The sequence below is a fragment of the Pygocentrus nattereri genome, chromosome 26 (genome assembly GCF_015220715.1).
Source record: "Pygocentrus nattereri isolate fPygNat1 chromosome 26, fPygNat1.pri, whole genome shotgun sequence".
NCBI classification, from domain to species: Eukaryota; Metazoa; Chordata; class Actinopteri; order Characiformes; family Serrasalmidae; genus Pygocentrus; species Pygocentrus nattereri.
In genome coordinates this window covers 18,840,648-18,859,182 of record NC_051236.1, presented here as the reverse complement: position 1 = coordinate 18,859,182, position 18,535 = coordinate 18,840,648, and the positions used below count along the sequence as shown (strand labels likewise).

General features: G+C 37.2%; 1 protein-coding gene across 5 annotated transcripts in view; it reads right to left on the bottom strand.

Annotated features, from left to right (window-relative positions):
* Positions 1–18,535, bottom strand: part of scn8ab (sodium channel, voltage gated, type VIII, alpha subunit b) — a 61,993-nt gene that overhangs the window by 36,649 nt on the left and 6,809 nt on the right. For 2 of the 5 annotated variants that reach the window (XM_017720122.2, XM_017720136.2), the window contains exons 2-9: positions 17,389–17,726; positions 9,661–9,779; positions 8,744–8,833; positions 8,502–8,630; positions 5,569–5,660; positions 1,005–1,229; positions 725–788; positions 369–510 (exon numbers count right to left, since the gene is read on the bottom strand). In XM_017720122.2, the coding sequence (XP_017575611.1) occupies positions 369–510; positions 725–788; positions 1,005–1,229; positions 5,569–5,660; positions 8,502–8,630; positions 8,744–8,833; positions 9,661–9,779; positions 17,389–17,670 (1,143 nt within the window). In that variant the 5' untranslated portion in view covers positions 17,671–17,726. Of the gene's footprint in view, positions 1–368; positions 511–724; positions 789–1,004; positions 1,230–5,568; positions 5,661–5,915; positions 6,008–8,501; positions 8,631–8,743; positions 8,834–9,660; positions 9,780–17,388; positions 17,727–18,535 lie in introns of those variants that run through there. The other 3 variants (XM_037535046.1, XM_037535048.1, XM_017720130.2) reach the window with 2 other exon arrangements.

Genomic DNA, 18,535 nt, shown 5'->3' with positions numbered 1-18,535 from the left:
TATGTGTATAAAGCTGAAATGAATATATGCACTGGAAGTATTTTAAGTAACAAACAAGTAAAAACATTTGTGAATTAGTGTATATACTTACTCTCATGATGAACCTTCTATATGGTATATGGTAGCATAACATCTATATGGTAATATCAAACATTAAATGATAAAAACTGCATTTGGGACAATATGTTTAACTCCTGCATTTTGTCTCCGGAAACTTTGTGCATCTGTCACATTATAACTGTGAATTTTCAACCGTATCTATGTGACAGTAAAGGTTAGTAGATAGGTGTTTTCTTTCTAAAGAAACTTGGAAGGTTTTTATGGAGAGGTAGAGGAAATCAATGCAGTGGAGGGAGGTGAACACACACCAGCTGATAAAGGTTTTCCCAGAAATCCTGTGTCATGAGCCGGAAGAGAGCAAGGAAGGCCCAACCGAATGAGTCAAAGCTGGTGTACCCATAGTTTGGATTACGGCCTGCCTTCATACAGGTGTAGCCCTCTGGACATCGCCTGTACACACAAATATTCCAGAAATGTACAATACTGAAAGCATTAAATTGCAGTCAGGTGTACTGTAACAGTCCATTTGGCTTGTTGAAAAAATGTTTGAACCACACCCATTTCTAATTTCTTGCTTTAGTTTTCTTGATAGATTGTTTGTTTGTTTGTGTGTGTGTGTGGGTGTGGGTGGGTGTGTGTGTGTGTGTGTGTGTGCAAGGCTCACCCAGAATCAGAGCTGTTTCCACACAGCAAAGCGTCTAGCATTCCCGGCAGGAAGTAGAAGTTAGCTGTAAAAAGGAAAGTGTTAATTACACATTAAAAAAACATACATTCTGCAAAGTAACTTTTAAGGAGACATACATAGTAATGAACATGAAATAATGATTGTTGTTCAGTTAAATGAAAGCTACTTTTTAGTGGGGAGACACATGTATTTTTAAGTTAACTGTAAGGTACTGCCTGAAGGGCTACTTTTTATTTCAAACTCAGGTGCTTCTACTTACTCTCATTCATGATATATGCATCAAAGTCGAAGCCCTTGCTCCCATTGGACAGGTAGGTGACAGTGAGGTTGCTGATTGGCCAGAACACACACTTTTGTCGAAGGTTACCCATAAAGAGCTGGAGGCCAATGAGGGCAAATACACTCAGACAAAAGACGGTCAGGATCATCACATCAGACAGCTTCTTCACAGACTGGATCAAAGCCCCCACAATGGTCTTCAGTCCTGAGAGGAGATAAACACACACACACACATACAGCCGTGTTGTACCTGCTCAACACACACATCTTTGTGGTTGCCTGGCTTTGTAATAATACTGGCACACGCAGAGCATCTTACTGTACACACTCACATACTTACCTGCAAAGAAACACACACACATACACACACACTTAACTGTTCTAATCTGATCTTCTATAATATAAAAACACTCAACATTAGAGTTGGATACTAATCCAAATTCACTATTAAATTTTTTTTATCATCGCTGTCCAAAGAAAAACAAGAATCTCAATCACAATTATTATTTTTCTACATGATTGGAAATCAGCAGCTGCCCTTTTTATACTGTGTGAAAATGAAATGCTGGGCCTGCTCCAAAATTGCTTGATACTAAATCGTTTTACATTAAAAGGTATTTAATAAAATTACATTTAAAAGTACAGAACTTTCCCTTTCCTGTGAAGTTGCTATTTTGGAGATATTTGCTTTTCTTTAGACAGGTACATTTTTCTAAACTATATTGTGTCTATTTATAGATCCTGTGGTTCATTATCCCTTCAGGCTTAGGAGTGTAAATTTTATAGTCAGGTGGGGTCTTATTTTTGAAAAGAACCAATTTGGTTTGTAATTTGGGTCTTTAGTTCAAATCTCAAATCTCCTACAGCAAAAAAAGCGAAAGAACTGGACAAACAAAGGAGTGTAAAGCAAAAAATCAAATGAATAAAGCAAAAACAGCTTGTATGCGAAGGGACAATGTGGTGGGGTGTTTTTTGTTAGTTTTGTCTTTTTTTGGCATTGTAGTCACTGTGAATTCCACCTGCTAGCTAGGTCTCCCATGATATGCTACAATGATTGGAGAATTAAGGCTAGCACATGCATCCTCTGCTACACGTAAAGCATCACCGCATCTTTTCATCTTGGACTCCCAGCCACGGATGGCTGTGGTATCACCTGGCATCTCCCAATCTTCCAGTAACATGGCCAAAGCTAACCTGGCAGCATACTATTAACATGATTTACAGCAACTTCAGCATTCTAATTACCATCTAAATCATCATTAAGATATTTCATATAATTATTGAGATTTCTTTTCATATTGTCCAATTCTATAGCTGAGTATTAAGACAGTATTAGAGCAAATAATAAAAACAAGATTAAAAAAAAGATCTTATTTCATTTCCACTACAAATAATCTTTCTCTCACACTCACTCACACACATAACACCCAGAGGGTGACCCAGTATATACTTTTTATTATTTCTAAACAGAAAAAACATAAAAATATGGAGTTCAGCCCCTCCTCGTAGATTCCCCACACAAACTGATTTTGCAATATGAGAATATTTACAAAGTTAAAATCTAATAAAAATGTCCCCCCTCCCTCTTTTTTTAAATACAGCTCTAGCCACTGCTGAGCTGCTGGAATCTATTCGGATCACTGCATGTCCCCAGATTTCCTCAATTAGAGGATTTTTTCAGTGAAAGGAATATTCCAATGGTTTAGTTATTCATAAACTATGCAGACATGGAGAAATTCATCAATACAATTTTCCCCTCTGTGACTAATCTGAAATTATATTGGCCTCACAAAATAACAGGAACACCAGACACCATATGTATAAATACTTATAGGCTTTCAATATGCATATTAGGTCAAGTACCACATGGTTTGTATTAAACCTGCAGGGAAAATCATCTACTTTAAATATACAATAAAAAAACACATCTGAAATCTGCACTCCTGTAACATAGCTACAGTAATGTCTAGACTAAACTGACAATACAGCTTTTAAACAGACTCCTACAAATCTGCAAATCAGGATTGTTTTCTTTATATAGGAAGCTGTCCTTACAAACCTACACATACATTTCATTATATATATTCCACATTTAAAATTTTGTTTTATATTATTTTATAGTTTTATATTTTGTAATTTTATGACACCTGCATGATATATACTTAAAAGAGAAATTGCATGTACACTAAGGTTGAGTTAACTTTAAAATATTAGTGTTTTCATTATTTTATCTATTATTTTACTTGTAACTTTGGAGACACTGAGCATAAATAAAGTGTGTCTAGGGGATCATTTAACCTCCACACAAAGTGACGGGTGACCTAACTACTGGGTGGTTACAACATATATGTAATTTATGTATGAGGAATAAAAAGGTTTGTAATTTTCACTGAATCACTTGCTTTCTAAACTTTTGCGAACAAATTATATTTTAAACATCTGCTGGATGAAGGAATTATAGGCACTGCAAGAAGAGACAAAGGGACACAAGTAGTCTCCAACAAGTAGATTACCACTGATTATTAGTAAAATAAAATAGGGTAAAATGATGATTGTCATTGGTATGCCTTTTACTGCTTCAGATGAGAGAAAAACAGCTAATTGCACAGCATTCCATTCATCAGGCTAGGTTAAAAAGTACGGCTCCACATTGCACACAAAGAGGACACACTGTACTGGGAGATTGTTTTCACTTTACATGGTTTAACTGACCCTAGTACTATGTTCAGCACCAGCATTATGGACAGCAACATTGCAGGAAAACAGGATTTTTTTCTGTAGCTAATATAAGAAGTATGACAAAAAAAATCTGAAACTCTACCTCTCCCACACTCCACGAACAAAAACAAAATCATGGGACTGACCCTGTCTAGAAATAAAAGAAATCCTCTGTTTTCAAAAGTACTTGAAGTACATGTTGTTCCAAATGTGATGCTGAACCCTCTACTACCTGGGGGTGGGGATTTTGCTGTTTAAATGGAGAATTCCAAAGCAAGCCAGGAACAATTATAATTTGGTTCGGGTCATAATTTAAAATCCCTATATGTGTGTGGAGAATCTGAGGAGACACTCTAATACATACATGTACATTACATTCAATATTTAACACATATAAGCAAAATAGGTAACAGAGCAGCGCCACACACATAAATGCAGAGAGCCAACACAGAGAGAGGAAGAGGAAGAGGAGGACAGGCAAAGGGAGGAAGGGATGCATGCAGGTCATTTAAACGCCAAGGCTGAAGGCAGCAACATCATCATCACCTTATCATCATGGTGACAATGCCTTTAAACCAATCATTCATATCCAGAGAATGCTTAACATCGCCCTTTCCGAGATAACTTCCCATTGTTCGAGAGACACCAGACAGATGAAGAGCTCTGGCGTAAAAAAATGTTCATAGTCAGGTGGAGGCTGCAGATTCCATTCAGTATGCAGTATGTGTGCATATGAACGGAATTTGAACTACAATTACAAAATCACACACTGCAAATTCCTCCAACGTTAGCCTGATATTCTGATGTCTCTCTCTTTTACGCTCCACTCCGAGTTCTTTAAAATAAGAAAAAGGAGGGATTTAAAAAAGTTAATTTTGGCAAAAAATATCGAAAGGATGCAGAAATCCGTGGAAAGCCAGTCATAAAATAAATAATAATAATAAAAGAAAGACAAACTAAAAAGCGGGTGTCTCAGAAAGCATCATGCAGCAGAAGTGTGTCAAACTAGGCTTGGCAGTCTTGGTGAGCAAACTAAATTACCCAGAAATGTTTGCTGCTGACATATATTATGAGCTCCAGTTGGAGTCCTAATGAAACTTCGAAAAGTATGAAAGCTAAGACACTATGAAACACACGTACAAAGGCTGTTATGCTTTGATGATTTGATTTTATTGAGTTTTGTGATGTTTTACTGAAACTGAAATTCACAAAAACTCAACATGGAAAACAAAGTGAGTCATCTAAAGCTAAACAACTCATACTGTAACATGATAACATATACAATTTAAAGGTGTTTTTATTGTTTGTATTGTCTGTTTAAGTGCTGTGCTATGCTTTAACCTGCAGCAAAAACATTCTTTTACAATCAGTGCCTTCATCATACACAATAAGGTGCAGTAGTCATAGAATAGTCAGAACTGATACCTACAGGAAACTTTATTTTAGTATAATTGGGGGAAAAACAAGCAATGCACACAATTAATGAGCAAAATTAATGTAATAATTGGCAAACTGAGGAAGCTTTTCAGGCTCCTTTAGCTGACCATCTGAGTTCAGCGGCCTGACAGCAGACTGCAAAGCCTATCAAAAATGTATTGCCACCATTTTTGATTGTGTTGGTAAAAAATTAACATAAATTTGAAACAAAATAAAAATACTGTTTCTGCAGCATCCTCTTAAGAAAAAAAATACTGACAAGTACAAAATGAAGAGTATCAAAAACACAAATAAAAAGGGTAAAAATAGTAATAATCATAGTAATCAAGAATAATTGTTTGCATCAGCGTGGGAAGCAGCTCAGCCTTCGTGTTTAAACGCGTTCTCACCTGGTATGACAGAAATAGTTTTGAGAGCTCGTAGAACCCTGAAGGTTCTCAGGGCTGACACATTCCCCAGGTCCACAAACTCTGTTATATATCTGCAACAAGGGAGGATCACACACAGAACAAACACTATGACACAACACACACACACTTACACAACACGACAACACGCACGACACGCCACTACCACCAGCACCACCACTGAACTGGGAGGAAGACATCATGGACAGCCTGTCCAACGAGAGGAGAAAGAAACGAACGGAGAAGAAAGGAAGAAGAGGAGGAGGGGCGTGGAAAAAGAGACAGCGAGCGGCGCCCTCTGTTGGCCCCTAGGCCTTCTGGACTCTTACCTGGGATCACAGCAACAGTTTTCAAAGCCCTCAGCACCCTGAATGTGCGTAGAGCTGACACATTGCCTAGGTTTACAAACTCTGTTATATACCTGCAGAACGGATCGCAACAGTCACCAGTTAGAAGAGCGAAAGAGAGAGAGAAAGAGAGACAGAGAAATATGGGAAGATAGATGAAAGCAGAAAGAGTGTTGTGAGAAAAAAAACAGGAGCATCATGGAATTATACAATATTCTTTAAAAAACAGCAAATTTTCTGTTACATGCGCAGTACTGTGCAAAAGTTGGTTTAAAACTATTTATCTGGGCCGTATGTCCGTTAAAATACTATATAACAATAAAATAAATGCAATCAAGCATTAATGTAACAGTTCAATAACAAAATTTTGGAGAAAGTAGGTGATATCTTGTGAGCTACACAGATTTGAGTCCAGATTTCTATTGGATACCCCTTGTCATCATAAACATGTGTTAAATTCCATTACCAGCACACTTCATTTAATTTAACGAAGTACTCTTTGGCCATACTAGGTACAGGACGATAACCACAAATAATACTGGCTAACATAAGGAGAGGTGAGGAAACGGATAAGCAAACACATTGGCATATGCAAAATCCTACTTTCTTTAATAACTTTATCTGTATTTACTCTAATATTAAAGTTTTTCAGAACAAATAAACAAGTGCTGCCCAGATAAACAGCTTTTTAGGGTGTGTCTATATCTTTCACAGAACTGTATAATGTTCTACAATCAACTGTGTAAGCTACAACCATTTTCTTTTTTAAGACGAATAATGACCATTTAATGGCCATCTGTGCATACTAGACAAATCATGTGAAATGTCATGTCTGTCTCAATCTGAGGACAAAAAATATTAAAAATAACTGTAAACTGTAGCTTCAAGACTTTTACACACAACAGATTTAGAACTCTTTATCATAAACAACATCACATGGTTAAACAGATGAGATATGAAAGAAAGAAAATATGTCTTTCTTTTGCTGTGGGGATGCACTGATATGGGAATTGTGGGCCTATATTTTGATACTGATGCCATGACATAAACATTTCTAAAATGCACAAATTACTAAATTACTAGATAGAAGTAAGACTAGATTCACCCGGCTTTGTCTTCTAGAGAAATGTAATATTTATTTCTTTAGGGTTACAAATGCAGTAAAATTTTAGTAAAGTAGCCCAGTGTTGCTAAACATTATTTCCAAGGCAAAAATAAATATGTCAGCAAATTTAAACATCTGTTCGATGCCAATGTTATTCTGATATCATCGTGCATCCCTAGTTTGATGTTTTATGCCTTAAATACAAGAATTGAAAAATGTCCAATAACAAACTTGATAGTAAAATGTCTGTAGTTATGGAGGGAGGGCAAAATGGGGAGAGAAGGAGTAAAGAGTAAAAGACACAAATAATGGCCACATTGAAACAGGGATGGACAAAGAAGCCTTTTTCAGTTGTTACACTCCCACCTGTGAGAGATGGGACAGAAATCATACACACACTCACTTAATCACTCACTCCCCAACACCCCCCCCCCCCCCCCCCCCCCCCCCCCCCCACACACACACACACGCAAAGCAATACACATCCTCCTGTGTGCAAACGAAGACCTCAGGGCTTCAGATACCTCCAGTAACCTGTGCAGAGGTCACAGAGTCAGTGTTGATTTTTGGATTGTATTTCAGGTTGCACAAAGCCTCCGCCACTGTGCTTATGTGTCCTTCATCTGCCTAATCCTCTGTCCTCATTGCCATGAGACTACAACACATCAGTGTCAGTGGTGCAGTCTAGTCTGCAGTAGTGGGTATACTGTAAATAGAGGATCTGCTTACAGTTAGAAAGACTAGCCTAGCTAGCACATAGCAATGTAACTGAAAAACACTTAGCTAGCTATAAAAATACCTGCAACTCCTCACTCACTAACAATGCATTCAGGGTGTAATCTCACTTCAAATATAATCCCAAATGTTTTTTTGCTAAGTATAGTAAGTATTTTTTCACTTAATTTTCCCTATGGCTAGTTAAAACAGCTATTGTTAGTGTGAGCTCACAAGGAGGAAATATGTAGGCATGTGCACATGAGTGTCTCACTCAGAGATTTTCTCACTGCTACTGGAAATAAGCATTTCCCTGCCAAACTTTGAGAAGAGGTCTGAAGTCAATCAAGTGGTTTCAGCTTGACAAGGAGGGAGAGGGTGTTTGATTTCCATGGCAGAATTGTTAATTCATTACTTTCTCGTGCCAAAATATCACATAATAATGGTCAATTAGATAAAGCTCTTTTGTATCACTGAATTTTTTTCAAACTAATATACTCAAATCCTAGTGATTTCTTAGTGGGTATACAGCACATACCACCACACAAGTAGCCTACACCCATATAACAAGTAGGCTACACCCACACTACACCAGTATATAACAGAATAACTACAAAATGAGCATACTGCTGACATCAAAACATCAGAAATTCCCACTGAGGTGAACGCTGCACACAGAAGTGTTTTTCTTTGGAAACCATCACATGCAGTATCTAATGTGTGTGATGCTGCAGTAGGCCTATACTTACGCCATAGAGATGACCATAAAGTCCAACCAGTTCCAGGGATCTCTGAGAAACGTGAAGTCATCTATACAAAACCCTCGAGCCACAATCTTTGTGAGGGACTCGAAGGTGTAGATCCCTGTGAAGGTGTATCTGGGAAACAGAGAGAGAGTGTACATGTGCTTGAAGTGCTTTTTATTATGTATGAAATCAACACAGATATGAGATGTAGAAAAATACAGAACAGAATAGAACAGAATACTCACTCTACTTGTTTGGACCATTCTGGGGGATTGCTGAAGGTCATGAACACACAGTTGGTCAAAATTGTACACATAATGATCATGCTGAAAACTGTAGGAAAAGGAATTAAGGAAAACCTGGAATAGAACACACAGCCCAACCCAATCACACATACTGACAAACTGGGCACAATGTCTGAGAGCTCCAGATATACATTAAGAGAAAACTACACATTGACTCAGCACTAAATAAAATGTCATTACTACTTTCTCAGGTCAGAGGTCAAATGGAAAGGAAGTGTACACTAAGGACATTGATTGGTGCTTTCCCCATGAGCCATCAGTAAGTGAAATGGGCACAATTTCTGCCACATTCCTAGAACACGTTCTGGAAGCACTTTGTGTTGTCAATAGTCTGACAAAATCACTGAGGCTCAATTCTTGAGAAAACAAACTGCCATTAACAATAAGTGAGCAAGGTGAACAAAGGTTATCATATACATATAATTACAAGTAGAACTGAAAGATCAATTGCTTTTATATTAAAATCTCAGTGAAAAAGACTGTGATTTTCAAAGTGCAAAAGCTACAACTTTGTTTGTAGCTTGCATTATCAGCAATGTTATCTTAAGTTTCAAGTGTAATCTGGTGCAGCACACAGTGGATATGCTGGTGTTCTTGCACAAAATTTCAACTGCAGTCACAATAAAATATATGTATATTTTCCCCAAATTGTTTACATAAATTTACATAAAATCAAGTAGTTTCATAAATGCTGAAAAGGAAATAAACTATAAATAAAGGTGTAGCTGCCATTTTTACATGTCATTACATAATGTCAATACAGAAGACAAGCAGTATGGCTGGGTGTGAAGACATCTGCAACAACAATCATGACACAGTGGAAAAAGTAATGATGTATGAAGCACTGAAAAGGATATGAATGTATCAAAATTTTAATAGCTATTCGCCTGAGCAGGCTAAAAGGGCTAATGATATACAATGAGGGCGTGGCACTGAAACGGAAGAGCGTTTTCCCTTTGTTTAGCACTATAAAGGTCTGCACAGGGAGAGGGAGAGAGGCAAAGGGAGAGGGGGAGAGAGAAAGAGAGAGATTAATGAAATGCATAGCAAAAATACAGAAGTATAATCTGTTCACAGTTTATGACATTTTGAAAGATACAGTATTATTATGAAGTATTTCACTGCATGCACTCAATTAAAAGCAACATTCATTCAAACAGTAAATCAGTCAAATAACTTTGGAGCATGGGTATTTTTGAACACAGGTGTTTTGTGTTTGAAAACAGTATTTTTTTAATAGTAAGAATGAACACTGATTGAATCACCACCAAAAAAATCACAGGAGCAGTACAGGAACAAAAAAGGGCTATAATGGCAAAGAAGTGGTAACTGAAAAGACTTCAAAATTAATAGTGTCATTGTTTTTACTGTTTACTGAGGCACTGTTTTTCTTAATTTTTTCCCCCATGTCAAGGTCATTTGCAAGGATTGCCTGACCAGTGTTAACTACTTAAGTGTTACGTTAATAACTGAAAGAGAGCCGCAGTGTGCTCTGGCAAAGAGACACACCACTTACTGGAAGTCAGACAGTAACACTAACGTTAACACTAACCGCTAACATCACCATCCATCAGGAGCAGGAAATGCTGACTCCAGAGAGAGAGAGAGAGAGACACACAGAGAGAGAGAGAGAGAGAGAGAGAGAGAGAGAGAGAGAGAAAAGCACTGCAATGCTCCCTTGAGTGAATGTAGTTCTACCTACAGTAGAAAAATTCACTTGAACCACATCCTTACCTCTACTGTTCTTCACAGTAATGAAATTTAGCTTCACTTCACATCTTCACTTAATTTCAGGTAGTTTCTATGAGGAATATTAGGGGAACAGATGTGGCATACATACAGCCTACAGATACACAGCAGATTATAGTGGGAAACACCACAGAGACCCATGTAGAATGAGAATCTTCCTGAAATCTAATTGGATTAAAAATAGAGGCAGCAGAGCGAGGGAGGACAGAGTGAGTTCTTTCCTTCACCTCGGCCCATCCCTCCTTCCTTTGCTCTCTCGGCCCATCTCTCCCTTCTCCTTTCTGCTTCTCTTGCCTTATTTTTATTTATTTATTTATTTTATTTGGGTCTCGGTCTAGCTACGCATCTGTCTTTTTTGTCTCTTCGCCATGGTGTAATTAAAAACCCACAACACGTTTGAGTAAAATCTAAAATTACGAGACTCATAAGCCAGACAGTGCACAATATGTCCTTCATTTAAAGACATCTGTCAGTGAAATCACTGAAAGAATGAATCCTAAAGGCTGTCACAGTCAAAAGAAAAAAAATAAAAATAAAAATAAAAAATAAAAAGCTGTGAACAGCCCAGCAGGGCTCTGTGTGCTACTGAATACTGAGTGCTGGCTTCCCCAGGGTCTCTTACACACACGCACACACACATACACACACTGCGACAGACTGTGGGCCTTCTCTGCTTGCTCAAGCTCCCACACTCACAATACTGCTTTACTCAAGGAGGAGAAAGCTGCAGAGCCATCCATCCTTCCCTTCCTCTGCCCTAGAAACTGGAAAGCAACCTCAACTTCAGCACCAATCACCCACCGTTCACAAACATCACATGGAATGTACTTTATTCAAAATTGTATGGTCATTTCCACATGAATGAAATATACTATAATTTTAGGGATGCACCAGTAACAAAATTTTATGGCCAACTGTGATTTTGACTTCTTTTTATAATGCCAGATTTGTTAGTCTGAATTTACTGTATTAGACATTTTTTAACCTGAAGCTCACAGTGTGTCGGCTAAATGAACCCGAGAAAAAGTATGTATCAATATAAAAATTTAGTATCATGATAGTTAACTTATTTTGTCACATTTTACGATATTATTACAATATGAATTAAATAAATTTAGATCTAAATTTAGAAGCAACTGGCTATTTAGCATGAATGGTAAAGGATAATCTTGCTAGGACATTTTGGTCCAGGTCTAGCAGTAGCACTCAAATACAGCACAAGTGTTCTTACCTGCCTTGTGTCATAAAATACAACACAAATCAGCCAAAATAAAAATAATATATTAGTCGATTGCCAATCAAGCGTTAGAGCAAAATCTGCCCATTCAGGTCCTGGCACATTTCAACTGTGCATCTCCAACACTTTTTCTTTCAGATGATTCGCTTTTGGCAATAATTGTGTTGATTCATGTGGAAATAATAAACATTTGAACCAAATAAATTCAATGTATCACTTTTTTCAGCGCACTTGCTAAAGGTAATGAAAACATCTGATAAGCTTGATTACGTTTATCTAAAATGTCTGTTTTATGTTTTAATCTAACTTCTCATTTATTTAAAGCATAAAAAAGATGATCCAGCCCACAGCAATGTTATTTCAATGATATGAATGAAATCATAATAACATAAAAGCTTCTTTTGAATCCTCTATAAAGCTTCAGATGATGTAAGTGATTAGCACATTTGTGATACACAATCAGTGTATCACAAATTTCACTCTTAGGGCAGAAGGTGTGTGAACACTAATATGGTTTAGCATATATATATATATGTGTATGTACACGCAAACAATGACAGCCTATCCGTCCTCGTTCCTTTTAAAAGCGTGAATGATTTGCTGCAGAGCTACTGAAATTTTTATCATCTACAAAGAGGAGAGCCAGAGAGGACAGAGGAATAAGGTGGAGGAGAGAAAGAGGGAGAGGGTGATCAGACAGAGTTAATCTAAGCATCCGGTCTACTCTACATCACTGAGAAAACATTTAAATCATCAAACTCAGAACAGCCCAAACACGCCTCAAACATCCCACACATAAGCTGTCAGTACAATATAAGGCTAGTCAGTGCACTTCCAGTACACGCAGTGCAACACCCTGTGATTCACTTCCACATCATTTCCTGACCACTGCTGTTTGAGATTATACTTTAATTACAATTCAGTAGACATATCAAATAATTCAATGCATCAATTGTAACATTTCACTATTAACAAATTGCAAATTTGAGAACTGCACCAACTGCATTCCTATAGTGCCTCACATTTCTCTATAGACTCTATTCCCTGTTCCACTCTTAACAACGTATGAATGCTACATCCAGCTACTGAAGAAGAGAAGAGAAGATGAAACAGAAGAAAACAGAAAATAAATAAGAGATCAGAACAGAACAGAAAAAAAGGCAAAGAGGAGAGAAGAGCAGTAGAGAAGTGAGCAGAAATGGAAAGAGAAGAGAACATTTACATTTACAGTATTTAGCAGATGCTCTTACCCAGAGCAACTTACAAGAAGTGCTTTGTCTATCTAGAGCAAGTATCTTTGCTAGTTACCAATAGGTTAGAGAAAAAGACAGTCCTGAGCTCAGATACTGCTAGAAACAAGTCACTGTAGATACCCAGAAAAAAGGACCAGAGTTGAACACAGAACTACAATACAATGCAATACAATACAATACAATACTACAATACAATACAATAGAAAACAATACACTACAATAAACTACAATACATTGTGCAATATAATAAAATACAATATATAAGTGCAGCACAATATATTGCAATCAATACTTAATTCAATGCTTATTTAAGTGCTGTGTACAGAACAGAAGAGAAGAAAAGAGAAGATCAGAGAAAGAGAGGAGAAAACGGAGAAGTGAGAGAGAGTAAAGGCGATTCAGTGTGTTTTATAGCCAGTCCGTGTGTGATCAAAAAATTAAATATATATGAAGTGTTTCTTTCCATGGTGTATCTAGTTGGGAGTGGGCTTTACACATACAAGAATTATCAATATTGTATTATGCTTAATGCCACCTTTTATAAGAGAAATAAAAATGTGGTTTCCATTATGTTAGCCATTATTCTTTATAACATTGTTATATCCACAACTGCGACAAATTGATATACAACATTTTGCAATGAAACTCTTAAGGTATATATCTCTGTGTACATGTGTGCGTGTGTGTGTGTGTGTGTGTGTGTGTGTGCGCATGTGCGGGTGCGTGTGTGTCGGTGTGTGTGTGTTTATGTGTGTGTGTGTACGTGTGTGTTAATGGATCTTTTTTGCTGAGTTCACTCTGCAACCAGTAAGTACTCATATTCTATTACACATCTCAACACCAAACTGGAGACTGGACCCCAGTCACCTCTGAGACCACACAGCAGAGCAAACAAAACAAACACGCACTGCAAGTATTCATTCATGCTCTTTTTGTTCCTTGATTTAGGTGGATGTAAAGAAACAGGAGACGACTAACATCTAATCGCTATGTTATGTTAACTACGATTGCACTAACATCTGATCGCTATGAACTGACCATGGAAAGCTTGGTTACATTCATATCTGATCTGTCCTCAACTACCTTGGGATCATGGCAGCTAGACCCAAACACATTCTGAACACAAACACAGTTACACCTGTTGTTTATAAGGACAACCTCCAGATATGTGACACATTTTAACACCAAGCACACCAAGCATAAACAGAATCTATGTTACTTTAACTAATTGTACAATGTACTGTTTGTTAATAACTGTCATGATATTGGCCTTTGCTATACTGATATAAGAGACAGCTGTGATCCTATGTACACATCTTTTTAAAGAGTGTTTTAAGGAATCAAGTTTTTCATAAAATCCCCAAAACAAGCAGATTCATGGTCAAAATAACACATGCAAATGTTTAACTTGAGCACATCATTGGTTGGCCAATGCATTTTAAAAATATTGCAAGGCACACTGCAATACTGCTAGTATTCTGTTCATATTGTGCACCCCTAATGATAACAAACTACTATGCCAGCAATAATTCAAAGCCATGTCATATCTTCTGAGCCAACTCACTTTCAGAAGCTTCTCTTTCAAAAAAATTCCGAATAACATTGGAGTGGGCAGCCTGCACAAAATAAGACTGCCCGAATAAGAGATATGCAAGAATAATGCAAAAAAGTCCATTAGTGTGGAATGACCTGAGAAATGTGAATATATCTTACTCATGACACACTGCAGTAAACGATAGATCTCTTGTTGTTTTCAATGTTTTTGCCACAAAAATAAAGAAAATGCTGCACATAAACAGATGCATTCTGAGTTTTCAGAAGTGAGAGGACTGCAATGCCACCAAATATTAAAGCAGCTGGCAACCCGTGCATGAGCCTATAGTTGTTCATATAAACGCTTATGAGGATTTATGAATCCCTCATCAGTCAGCTGGTTAGCCTGCCCTACGAGTGTATTACCCCACCCTGAAACAGATCCTCTCCTCCTGAGCTTAAAGCAAATCCTCCCTCCTCCCTCCAAGCATATATTTATTCTTCAGTTATTCAGCTCTGTTGTAGCTTTAAGACTTACAAAACAACTGCAATAATGTGTACTGGGCTAAGCTAAGCTTCTCATTAGCATATCTAGGGCTGAAACTAAGGCTATCAGAAACATGCTAAACGCTCCAGCGCACCACATCTTTCATTTACCACACGTCACATATATACACAGTAGAAAACAACAATTGGACTAACCAGTTTTTTGGTTTACTTGTCTGTTAAACTTGCTAATGCTAGTCTAGTAACATGCCTTTTCTTCTATAATCCTTAGTTACTTAAGCAATTCTAACAAAGATCAATTTATTTGGATGAAGAGCCTTTTGCCCAAATATTTTCCCATTATTCTTAACAGAATACCAGGAAAGTCTTAAAGTTACTCAACTCTTATTTTTCAAATTTTTCATTGTAAAATGTTATTCTTGTGTCATAGCATATTCTTATGCTAAAATATTACGTTTGGATGCATTTTACATGTTTTTGTTGTTCTTACCATGATGGTGTTTTGTGTCCAGGTTTACCAGTTCTACCAGTACTGCACATAAATGCTATCAGGTGATATCAGCCCTTAACCAGAACAGCAAAATACACAAAGCCATTGTAGTCTTTAGAACTGAGTGACTTTGTTCATTACTGCTTGAAATCACCCAGTAAGACAATGGACCTGTTTCAGTTGATACATAAGCTGGACATCAAGTTAACCTAACTAATTCAACACTAAAGACAACTTTAAAAGCAGAGTCCTGCCAGCTTAATTAAAACTATTAAAAATGATTGGGCTGCCTGAGTTAACCCCTTGACATTCCAGGTATATTACTATTAAACACTAAGGATTATTATTCAGTAACTACATGGACTACAGTGCAAACTGGCTGAGTTATACGTAGGTGATAGAAGTGAGCAGTAAAACTTTGGATCTGCTGGTGGGTTTCCTGGCCATTTCCTTACTTGCACAAAAGTGTGGATCACTGAAAATTAGAAACTAATAAATTAATATAAAGCTTTTTAAGCTTGAACCTGTTAAGTAACTTAATTTTTCTGAGGCAATAGGTTTGCATGATTTATGTTTACAGTATAGGCTAAACATTACCATGTCAGAGAGGAGAGAGAAATGTTACTGCAACTGGAGTGTAAAAAAGACATCTTTAAAGAAAACAATAGGCCTTTGTGCAAATGCTTTTATGTAATCTGTAAGGCTCAATTCTCAAATCCTCCAAGTAAACCAAACTCTTACAAGTATTACTCTTACTTACTTCTGTCAATGGCAAACACAGACTAATAATAAAATTACATACATGAACAATACACATGTTGCATGTATGAAGCTGTAATTATGGCTTAAAACTAGAACTTATAATTACTGACCACTAGAATTTCTTAATACCATTACTACACCAAAGCCCAAAGAAAATACTCAAGAACTTACTGGTTCATGGTTAGGATAATAGAATCTTAATGCTATGATATTCTTGTACCCTTAATATATACATATATATATATATATATATATATATATATATATATATATATATATATATATATATATATATATATATATATATATAATATTTCCATCCTTTGAAACTCACACAGCCTGTTGCTAATACAAATGGTCAGCTAACCTAAAACCAGTGTCAAGTTTGAGACTTGTGCAACTGCACTGTACAACTTAATATACTGCACTACAAAACTGTATTTTGTAGTGTATTTTTCATCACTGGATGTATCACAATTTCATCACTGGATGTATCACAATTTCTTGACAAGAGAAAGAACAACCCTACTGTGTATAATGACATGATGCGTGAACAAAAATATCATAAAGGTGTGATGATTATGATGGAATATTGAAAAATTTAAAAGAGTATCACCTTTAGGACCTTCAGTATCACCTTTAAGATCTCCAAATTGAAAATGTGTATACAGTTACAACCCTAATATCTCAAAAATGTTTTTTAACATTTGACATAACCACTGCAGACCCAATAGTGAAACACACTAATTTCAGCACATACTGTTGTGAGCACATACAACAGTCACACACCAGCAGACAGAACTTCCTTCCAGGTCCTTTAAAGCTTTTCAAATGCATTGCCCTGCCCATCAGACCTTTAGCTACTTCTCCACATGCTTCTCTCCTTCCCTCTCTCTCGCCTCCATTGCACTCCAGGACCTAAAACCTGTACTTTGGTCTTCCATTCACTTTGCAGCAGACATGATGTGGTAAGGTCCTTACCACCTGTGGGGAAAGTGGGGTGGAGGGGGACAAGGACTGTGTCAGGACAGGCAGGCACTGATAGCTCACTCACTTTCTTGTTCACATAGAAGGGGTCCAAGTCCTCCAGAGGCACTGCCACCATCTCCGAAGGGACGTCCCCGTAGATGAACGGCAGACTCTTCCCCGCCTCCAGATCGCTGTTGGGCTTAGGGCCACTGTCGTCATCATCATCACGGTGGCTGCTGTCTGATCGGGGCTTGACAGGTTTCTTCTTCTTCTCCTCTGCGATACGCTTTTCAATGTTGGCCAAAGTTTCCTGGGTGAACCTCTTGAAGCTGTCGGGGCCTGGGGGTGCGAGCAGCGGTGCAGCCATATTGTCATCCTGCAGCAGAGCCCTCTTTATTTAGAAGCCATCCAGGACAGCGAGCTCTGAGAATGGGGTGAGAGTAGCAGAAAAAGAAAACAGGGAGAAAAGAAGGGATGCTGTTAGTTATTACTATTATGCGACGTTTCATCATATAATTTTCCTTTGTAAAAAGTTTGGTCTATTTGGGCTGTATATCAAGAACAAGCAAAGACATAAGAACAATCTACAAAGAAAACACACACATTTTGAGAGCACTCAATTGCACTACTTCTTTAAGCTGATTAGTCACAACACAGTCGTAATACATACCTTTACCCCTTCAGGTTTACATTTAAGGCCATTCTACCTTTGGATTCTTTGCATCCGTTTTTCATGATCAATTATTACATATCCTCAGATTCAGTACAGCTACAGCTAACTTGACATGGCAATCTGCATATATTCCAATACAGCTTAATAAGACATATTATTCCATATAAAATGGAGCACAACATTCAACAATGTGTCTACATTACTCTATACATCATCAACAAAGATTACAGGTGAAAATTGATCTACACAAATTAACAGCACAAGCCATGCACAAGGTAGCTGCCCTTATATCTTATATATATCTTATACCTTATTTCACCCAGAAAACTACATCTCTTTGACACAAAGAGCCAAGACGTAGTGATGCTCTAAACTTGGAATTCATCAAGCCAACAAGAAAGCTTGCCTGACACGTTTACGTCCTATGCTGGATACTGAAACGTAATATATTATAATATCATCACTGTCAGAACAAAATCTTGTATATACAATAAAAAAATTACTGAAGAAGGCAAAAATTTCTTAACTTTCAATCTAAGTTACAGTAACAGAATATAAT